Source organism: Corylus avellana, chromosome ca2 (genome assembly GCF_901000735.1).
Source record: "Corylus avellana chromosome ca2, CavTom2PMs-1.0".
Lineage (NCBI taxonomy): Eukaryota > Viridiplantae > Streptophyta > Magnoliopsida > Fagales > Betulaceae > Corylus > Corylus avellana.
The window spans coordinates 46,326,242-46,336,544 of record NC_081542.1 but is presented as its reverse complement, the minus strand read 5'-3'; the positions used below and the strand labels follow the sequence as shown (position 1 = coordinate 46,336,544).

The 10,303-nt window shown below is 34.1% G+C and overlaps 2 protein-coding genes across 2 annotated transcripts in view; both read left to right on the top strand.

Annotated features, from left to right (window-relative positions):
- Positions 1 to 3,175, top strand: part of LOC132170008 (G-type lectin S-receptor-like serine/threonine-protein kinase At1g11330) — a 5,931-nt gene extending 2,756 nt beyond the window's left edge. The window contains exons 2-7 of the mRNA XM_059580934.1: positions 1,033 to 1,045; positions 1,726 to 1,839; positions 1,914 to 2,124; positions 2,288 to 2,519; positions 2,607 to 2,757; positions 2,867 to 3,175. Of these exons, the coding sequence (XP_059436917.1) occupies positions 1,033 to 1,045; positions 1,726 to 1,839; positions 1,914 to 2,124; positions 2,288 to 2,519; positions 2,607 to 2,757; positions 2,867 to 3,175 (1,030 nt within the window). The remainder of the gene's footprint in view (positions 1 to 1,032; positions 1,046 to 1,725; positions 1,840 to 1,913; positions 2,125 to 2,287; positions 2,520 to 2,606; positions 2,758 to 2,866) is intronic.
- Positions 3,176 to 6,052: 2,877 nt separating this feature from the next.
- The window catches only part of LOC132171899 (cysteine-rich receptor-like protein kinase 44), a 7,037-nt gene continuing 2,786 nt past the window's right edge, over positions 6,053 to 10,303 (top strand). The window contains exons 1-3 of the mRNA XM_059583311.1: positions 6,053 to 6,854; positions 8,931 to 9,074; positions 9,944 to 10,071. Of these exons, the coding sequence (XP_059439294.1) occupies positions 6,053 to 6,854; positions 8,931 to 9,074; positions 9,944 to 10,071 (1,074 nt within the window). The remainder of the gene's footprint in view (positions 6,855 to 8,930; positions 9,075 to 9,943; positions 10,072 to 10,303) is intronic.

Sequence of the window (10,303 nt, the reverse complement as noted above, 5' to 3'; positions counted from 1 at the left end):
TCGACCCTAATACATGCATTCTTAGATCAACTAACGGTCAACTGACGGAGGGACTAACATGGTCATTTATTAAAACCACAGAAATCTCCTGTAATAAAAATTAAATCTAAGAAAAAAAGAATAAAGTTATCAAACTCCAAAAAGATATTTAGCATTTAACCCTGAAGAAAATTTGTGTTTTGCATGCAATGACAGTGATGTTGTTATATTCCCACGACCACGAAGGAATTTTCACTTTGGCTTCCTGTTTGTCCACAACCACTTATACGTGTGTATATCAATTGCAGTATGATCAGATGTTATCAATTGCAGTATGATCAGATGTTTTGAATGAGTCATGAAAAACAAGGAATATATGGGCCCACACCGCCCCCGTTAAAGCTAGTCAACGTAAAAAATAATTAAGCATAAAGTGTACAGAAGCATGCAGGTAGGATGAAAAAATAATCACTGGAGTACTACTTGGCAGCACTTTAATTAATTAGATAATAGAGAGATCAATATATATAAATGCGAGGAAATCGGCTACAAACCAAATTAAACCAATTTGGAAAAAAAAAAAAAAAAAAAAAGGTGCTAGGGTAGAGAAATGCTATACTAAAATTAGTGAAAATAATTAAACAAAAAAATATATAATTTATCATTTTTTTTCTTAATTATTTTGCAAATTATAAGTTACTAATTGGGTTAATTTGTACATGATTGTGGTATGATCAGCCTCACGCGTTTTTCAAAAAGAAAACTAGTGAGAATCGTGAGACCTTGACTTAGTGCATGTGGTTGAAAAGTCACGTCAATGTATCTGAACCACTAAAATAATGACTCTTCAATATCGACGCTTGGAATATTGAACATGCAAGCTTTTAATTCGGCGACCAAGTCCCATGCGGGCCATGCATGCATTACTCCTTTTTTCTGAATGAAAATCACTGGAATGATTTATTATTAATCTTTCCAACATACACAAAATATGTTAACCAATCAGCCGTTGATAAATCTTTACATCTCATGAAGATATGGTGCTGCATCAAGAAGAAAATGCCTAATCATTAAGGGAAATACCATGCACCAAGACGGAAAGAAATATATCAAAGCATACTTGGAAATAAGAAAAGACATATCAGATTAATGTACAAGGAAACTTTAATTACTGTAGTTCAGCATATAATTGTGGAATTGATAACTAAGTCTTCTTTGGAAACTAACATCTACTTTGTGTTTACTTGATCTGTTTATATATAGCTATGTACATGACGGTGGAATTTATCGAAGAAACAATTTCCTTCCTTTCATAAGTTTTCAGTTTTCCTGATTTACAGATAAAAAGGGAAATGTGAAAGTAATCATCACAGTCACAGTGATCATAGGAGTAATATTGATCATTAATGGCATCTGCACTTACTTATTGCGGCGTTGGATGGCTAAACAAAAAGGTAATATGCACCTTCCTGATCCTTTCTCTTCTCTCCTCTCTTCTTTGGAGCTCTTTTCTTTAATTACTAATTATACACACACACAAAAAAAAAAAAAAAAAATGAAAGCTAATATTGGCATTCCTATTAGCTTGGTGGACTAAGAAATGTTATTACATTTCTACAGAAAGATTACTAACAACTATTGTCTAAATACCCAGCAAGGAAATGGAAAACGAAGATGTTTTTGTTCAACATGGGGGAAGCACATAAAAAATTTAACGGTGACGACAATGTTGAAGACAATGTGAACCAAGTTAAACTCCAAGAACTACCGTTATTCAATCTTCATGAGCTGGCAAGTGCAGCAAAAAACTTCCATCAATCAAATAACCTTGGGCAGGGTGGATTTGGTCCCGTACACAAGGTAATGGTTGCTCTTTCAGAGGGTATTGCCTAACAATTTAAATATGTAGTCAATTAGTTGTTGCCTATTTATAGGGAAAACTGACAAATGGACAAGAAATTGCAGTAAAAAGACTTTCAAGAACCTCTGGACAAGGGATAGAAGAATTTATGAATGAGGTGGTGGTGATCTCTAAACTCCAACACCGGAATCTTGTTAGACTCCTTGGCTGCTGTGTTGAAGGAGAAGAAAAGATATTGGTCTATGAATACATGTCAAACAAAAGTTTGGATGCATTTCTCTTTGGTTTGTTCATGTTGACGCCCTTTGTTAATATCTTCCAATATTACAATATAAAATTATCTACATCGAGATACAAAAATGGAATAATATTCTTGTTTGTGGTATTTTAGTATGCAAATACCTACTTTTCTTATTTGGTTTGAATAATTAAATTTATTATATTCAGTCAAACCAAAACTACTAGATTGGAGAAGATGCTTCAACATTATGGTGGGAATCGGTCGAGGTCTGTTGTACCTTCATAGGGATTCCAGATTAATAATTATTCATAGAGATCTAAAGGCAAGTAATATTTTATTGGATGAAGAGCTAAATTCAAAAATATCAGATTTTGGTATGGCTAGGATTTTTGGGGGAAATAAAGATCAAGCCAATACTACTAGGGTTGTTGGAACGTAGTAAGTACCTTTGTTTGGCCAATTTCATTGAGATACTAATCCTAACATTTGAGATAACAACGATTTTGTCTTATTATTACAATTCAGCGGTTATATGTCCCCTGAATATGCAATGGAAGGACGATTTTCAGAAAAATCGGATGTTTTTAGCTTCGGAGTGTTGTTACTCGAAATGGTTAGTGGAAGAAGAAACTCTAGCTTTTATGATGATGAGCAGGACATGAGCCTTCTAGGATTTGTAAGTCTCCCTTATATCATTGCCTCATTTTTTGAGAACTTCAATTGCGTATTTCTTATGAGTTTTAGTATTGATGCTAAGAATTTCAATCATGTTTTCATGTTTCTAGGCATGGAAAATGTGGAATGCAAACAACATTGTGGCATTAAAAGACCCAATGATACGTGAACCATGCTTTGAAATGGAAATTTTGAGATGCATACATGTCGGGTTGCTGTGTGTGCAAGAATTTGCTGAAGATAGGTCATCTGTATCCATTGTTATTTTCATGCTTAAAAGTGAGACTCTTGATCTACCTCAACCAAAGCAACCTGCATTCATCGAAAGGCGAATTGCTCTAGATGCTGGGTCCTCTCAACACAGCCTAAGTAAATGCTCGGTTAACAATGTTATTGTTACAATGGTTCAAGGCCGATAGCTAGTATGTGTTCTTTTAAAAAACTCATTTTGTGGTTATACATATGTTGAACGACTTTCGGGAAGGGGAAGCCAATTACCAAATCACCACTAGCCCTTTTCTCTAGGATTATTGGTACGAGTCTTTGGAGGGTTATCCGTCATTTACTTTGCCTTGTGTGTTGTACTCCTTGTTCCAATTTGAAAAAGGATTACCATAACGTCTTGACTTAAATATATTTAAAGTCAAGATGCGGACGCTTCTTGACTTTAAATATAATTATATTTAACTACTATCTTTTCTTTGATTCCTACAACGAAAGATTTCATGTATCTATTATTTATTTATTTATTTTTTTTCCACACTCACTTCTATAAATAAAGCATTATACCATATCTCTAAACTGATCGAATAGACATCTTATATATATAAATAAAATTCATTATATATAACTCTATGCTAACATTGTTCATGTACAAACTCTAAAGATACCAAAGACGACATTCATGTTTATGGATGATATCAACAAAAGTCTCAACGTACATCTAAATTATGTTACAAGTTTTAGGATCATACTTAGGTGGTGTTTTGCATTAAAAAATAAAAAATAAAATAAAAAAATAATAATAAAAAAAGACGAAAATCAAATGAAAAAAAGGTATATACCTATATTGCTTTAGAATGCTTCTAATTTGGTTGGCTAATAATATGTTGGGCAAATCTTAGGAAAAGCTCCTTCTTGAAAGAGTGAAATGCGGTCTTGCATCCTTGCCCCAATTAAGAAGGTGGCCTCATATGACGTGGAAAAAGTGGCAATACTAGGAAATTGAACAAGAGGAGACTGAAGACTGAGGAGTGGATGAAACTCATCTCTTGCAGCTTTCTTCCTCCATTTTCTTTATCCATTCCCCCCCTTCTTGGTCTGGTTACTCCCTACCGCATTCACATACGGTTTAAAAAATTGATGTAAATAAAACTTGCGACTTGATGAAGAAAATTCGTGTTTTGCACGCAATATCGACAGTGATGTTGTTGTATTCCCACGACCACGAACGAATTTTCATTTTGGCTTCCTGTTTGTCCACAGCCACTTATGTCTGTATCAATTGCAGGGCAGTCTGATTAGATGTTTTGAATCAATCATGAAAAACAAGGAATGGCCCACACCTGACACCGCCCCCGGTAAAGCTAGTCAACGTAGAAATTAATTAAGCAGAAAGAGTACAGAAGCATGCAGGTAGGATGAATAAATAATCAATAGACTGGAGTACTACTTGGCAGCACTTTAGAGTTTAGAGAATATATTTAGAGATCAATATAAATGCGAGGAAAAATAAAGGGTTAAATATTAAATATTTTTTAGGGTTTGAAATATATATAAATATATATATATTTTTTGGGGGTTTGATTATTATTATAGGAGATTTTTGTGGTTTTGATAAATGATTAAGTTAGTTAGTCCGTCATTGACCGTTAGTTGACCTAATAGAATTTTATGTGAACTAATCAGATGTTGACACGTGACACCTACTTAATTTTTTTTTAAATAAAAAAAAAATCAAAACAAAAAGAAAAGGAAAAAAATATTGGGAGTGGCTCGGGCCATTTGGGGGTGGCTGAAACCCAACCCCAGTGGGTATTGGGGGTGAGTTTTGGCCACCCCCTTGGGCACTAACGGGGTGGCTCCACCCCGTTGGGCCACCCCCAATTGGCCAAGGGGGTGGTGCCCAAGGGGGTGGCCTGTGGTTTCGGCCACCCCCATCAGGCCAGATGGGGGTGGCCAGGCCACCCCCATGGCCAAAGGGGGTCGCCGAGCCACTCCCAAATGGACAAGGGGGCCACCCCCAATTTTTTTTCTTTTAAAAAAAAATTAAGTAGATGCTACGTGTCAACATCTGATTGATTCACGTGAAATTTTGTTAAGTAAATTAAAGGTCAACTGACGGAGAGATTAACTTAGTCTTTTATCAAAATCACAAGAATTTCCTATAATAAAAACTAAACCCCAATAAAAAAAATAAAATTATCGAAACCTAGAAATATTATGTATTTAACCCAAAAATAAAACTTGTGACATGATGAAGAAAATTCGTGTTTTGCACGCAATGACAGTGATGTTGTTGTATTCCCACAACCACGAAGAAATTTTCATTTTGGCTTCCTGTTTGTCCACAACCACTTATGGATATGTGTATATCAATTGCAGTACGATTAGATGTTTTGAATCGGTCATGAAAAACAAGGAATGGCCCACATGCACCGCCCCGGTAAAGCTAGTCAACGTAGAAATTAATTAAACAGAAAGTGTACAGAAGCATGGAGGTGGGATGAAAAAATAATCAAGAGACTGGAATATTTGGCAGCACTTTAGAGATCAATATAAATGTGAGGAAATCGGCTACAAACCAAATTAAACCAATTCAAAAAATGAAAAAAAGAGGTGGTAGGGCATTAATTACAACTTCTATTGCAAAATTACTTATTATCTGATTTTACAGTTAATAATTAGTAAAAATAATTAAACAAAAAATTATGATTTGTCATTTTTTTTCTTAATTATTTTGAAAATTATAATTTATTAGGTTGATTTGTAAATGATGTAAATGAGTTGTACAAGCTCTCACGCGTTCTTCGAAAAGGAAACTAGTGACAGTTGTGACCTCGACTTAATGCATAGGGTTGAAAAGTCACGTCAATATATCTGAACCACTAAAATAAGGAATAATGACTTTCAACATCGATGCGAGGACCTTTCATGCTTGGAATATTGAACATGCAAGTAAGTCCCACGCGTTAATTACTTCTTAATTTTCTCATCGAAAATCACTGGAATATGTGATTTATTATTAATATGGGTTCCCAGTCTCCCAGATAAGAATCTTTCCAACATACAGAAAGATGTGCTGTTTAAGATTAATTTTCTTCTTCTTCTCCTTCTTTCTCGTACACCCGGCTACTCGCACCGTTGCCCAGCCATGCTCTAATGAAAATGGTAACTACACCAGTAACAGTACTTACCGGGCAAACCTCAACACCCTCCTGGCCTCCATGTCTTCCAACACCGAGATTGATTACGGGTTTTTCAATTTTTCCGCCGGAGAAACTCCCGACAAAGTAAACGCGATTGCACTTTGTAGAGGAGACATTTCGCCGGAAGATTGCCGTAGTTGTGTCAATCAGTCGAGTCACGATCTCTTACAGAAGTGTCCCAACCAGAAGGAGGCAATCACATGGCCCGATAAGTGTACGCTACGATACTCAAACAGATCTATATTTAGTGTTATGGAGGAGAACCCTATGTATGCATTTTTCAACACCGCAAACGTCTCGGATGTAGATGGGTTCAACGAGGTGCTACGTCCCTTATTAGATAGACTAATAAGCCGCGCCGCATCTGGAAATTCTACTCGCAAGTTTGCCGTGGAAAGCGTGGAAGCTCCCGACTTCCAAACCATACATGCACTTGCAGAGTGCACTCCTGATTTGGACCGGCTAGAATGCAACAACTGCCTGGATGCACTTAAAGTGTATATTCCAAAATGTTGTGATGGAAAGCAGGGAGGGAGATATGTGACACCCAGCTGTGGTTTAAGGTACGAGATATACCATTTCTATGACCCTGCAGCTGAGGCACCACCGCCATCCCCGGCAGTGCCACCAGCATCTCCCCAACCGGTACTACCGCCTCCACCTACACAAGGTATGGTACAGAATATAGGTGCTTCATGCCCTAGAAGTTTGAGTATCTCATTTGGTTTTTTTGTTTATTTTCATGTGATAAAGTTCTTCAAATTTCTGCCTAAGTTTAAGATAAAATTCTTTGAATTTTTTAACTATTATTTAAGTATCAAAATAGTTTAAATCTTGTTTATTTTCGTGTTTATAATCTTTAGACGATTGATCGTTATTTATTTATTTATTTTTTTAAGAAAATATTATATCTCACCTAATTATTTATTAGGAAATTTAGATATAAACTCTTTAGGTCAACGCTTTTTTATTAAAAATTTCCTACGTGTTTTATTTGGGAAATTGATTCTCTGTCAATCGAAACTATAATAAACTCTCTATCGTCAAAATTTTTTAACAATCGTTAGTCCACTCAAAATTCTCCGTTTTATCTAATTAAAATACTAATTTTTTTATTAATTTAATTTAAAAAATTAAATCTTAAAAAAAAAAAAAAAATTGAAGGGTGGTGCCAAGGGATTTAATTTTTATTTTTTTTAAGATTTAATTTTTTAAATTAAATTAATAAAAAATTAATATTTTAATTAGATAAAACGGAGAGTTTTGAGTAGACTAACGGCTATTAAAATTTTTTGACGGTAGGGAGTTTTATTATAGTTTCAATTGACCCAGAGAGTTAATTTCCGAAAAAAAAACACTTAAGGGAGTTTTTAATAAAAACCCGTTGACCTAAGGAGTTTATATATAAATTCCCTATTTATTAAGATGATGAAATTAATCTGAATAATTGCATAAGAAATTTTTTGAATTCAACCATATTTATACTAACCTCACATCGATCAGCTCTCTTACCTACCCAAAGAAAATGCATTATTATTTTCCACTTGCAAATTAAAGCCCGTGGAAGGTGACCGATTTTGGGTCTTCGGGCGGTGTGGTTTTCGTACCTAGCTTGAAGGAAAAATTGCCCCTCCTGTCGTGCCTAAGTCTCAACATTACTGCAACTAGTGCCCACACCATTATTGTACCTTTACCATTTCCGACTCGTAAATATATTTACACACATATGTTTAGACTTTTCTTGTAATTTGTTAGACAGTAGGCAGGTGTTAACCATGATCGTTTAGGTAAAGTAATCTCTCTGGTCTCCCCCCTTGTCTTTATTGCACCTTTACCTTTTCCGACCGTAAATATATTTAACACACATATGTTTAGACTTTTCTTGTTATTCGTTAGACAGTAGGCAGGTGTTAACCATGATCGTTTAGGTAAAGAGTAATCTCTCTGGTCTCCCCCCCCCCCCCCTTGTCTTTATTGCACCTTTACCTATTCCGACCATAAATATATTTACACGCATATGTTTTAGACTTTTCTTGTTATTCGTTAGACAGTAGGCAGGTGTTAACCATGATCGTTTAGGTAAAGAGTAATCTCTCTGGTCTCCCCCCCCAATGATCGTTTAGGTAAATAGTAATCTCTCTGGTCCCCCCCCCCCCTTGTCTTTATTGCACCTTTACCTTTTCCGACCGTAAATATATTTACACGCATATGTTTAGACTTTTCTTGTTATTCGTTAGACAGTAGGCAGGTGTTAACCATGATCGTTTAGGTAAAGAGTAATCTCTCTGGTCTCCCCACTACTTTGTCATTTTAATTAGAATAATATATATATATATATATATATATATATATATTCAATGCTCTCACGCATACATTCATAACATAAATAAATATAGTTTAGTTAATTAATTATATGTAAAGATGTGTGTTTTTCTCTTTTTTTTTTAGTTGATATTAATTTAATCTTCGATTTTAATAGATTTTTTATTCATGATTTAGCTCCCTATCGTAATATATACTTCATTCATCCTTTGGACCCTTTCCCGCTGTGGTCCGGACCAATATCTCCTCTTCCACCATTTAAAAATTTCAAGTTTGAAAAAGGCACTGATCATGTTATGCTTTAAGCATAACAAATAATATTGTGAAAAGACGTGACTCGCATCTAAGTTATTTTAGTTGATAAGCTGTTTTTAGTTTGCCCCTCTTTACGTGCACAAATTGTTCGATTTCATGGTGTTTGCAGGAAAGAAAAGTAACAAATCTCCCTCTGCAATTGTTATAGTCGTGCCCACTGTTGTTTCTGTTGTACTAATTATCTGCATCTGCATCTACATCTACATATGCTTCTTCTATTCAAGAGTGAGGAAGGAAGGGGAGAAAGTTGAAAGTAAGTCAGAAAATGGTTTATCTTTGATGTTAAGGATATCCTTTCTATAAGTACTACAAAAAAAAAAAAAAAAACCGATGTTCATGAATTACATGGTGTCTAGCTGCTTCTTATAGTATTAATTAAGCAATATTGCTGAAAATGATTACTGCTTTTTCAAGAATAACTTTTCATGTAACCATTCTTCTTGTATCACTATTTTTTCAAAACATGTAAGCTTTTAAAAATATGAATTTAATAATTTAATTAATATTTTAATACCCTCTCATGCTTGAGATTAGAAAACACGGAGAGAAATAAATTGTACGTGTATATGGACTATTTTAATTGAAATAAATTGTAAACTCGAAGTACAAACTCTGGATTTCGATTTTGATATCATGTTAAATTACTCCTTATCTTAAAAGCTAGCTTAAGTTGATGAAAAATAATAAATTTAATAATTTAATTAATATTTTAACAATTCTATATAAAACATGACATAATTTAGAGATTGTTATAAAACAGAATCCTGCCATAAGTTGTTAAATTAGTAACTCTAGATGTTAAGGTAGCTAATTAAAAGATGAGTGTTCCATGTAAGTTTTATTAAAATATTAATTAAATAATTAAATTCAACTCTTTCTAACTGTTTCAACTTTTCGATTAATTTGTGATTTAACATTGTATCAGAACAAATTAATGTCATGAGGCTATGAATTTGAATTTTAATTCCCATAATTTACTCCGATTTTAATTAAAATATTCAACGTGTTGTCTAGTATCACACATCCCCATATTGTTAATTATATGCACATATATAATAGCATTTGCCTTAGTTTTCTTTAGGCAATGCGTTAATCTAATTCATGTGTATTGACTTGTTTTAGGTGAAGCCGTGGATGAAATTAGTAGTGTTGAATCATTGCAATTCGACTTTGGCACAATTAAACTTGCTACAGATAACTTTTCAAATGAAAATAAACTTGGACAAGGTGGATTTGGTGCTGTTTACAAGGTGATGTGGCATTATTGATTAGATAAGTGTTTATCATTTTTATTAGTCACAATAGTTTAAATCAAACATTATAAACTTGAGGTTTACAAATGCTATATATTTCCATTGTTCAGGGTAGACTCCCAAATGGAAAAGAAATAGCTGTAAAGAGATTGCTCAAATCTTCTGGACAAGGAAATCTAGAATTTAAGAATGAAATTGTGTTAGTGGCTAGGCTTCAACATCGGAATTT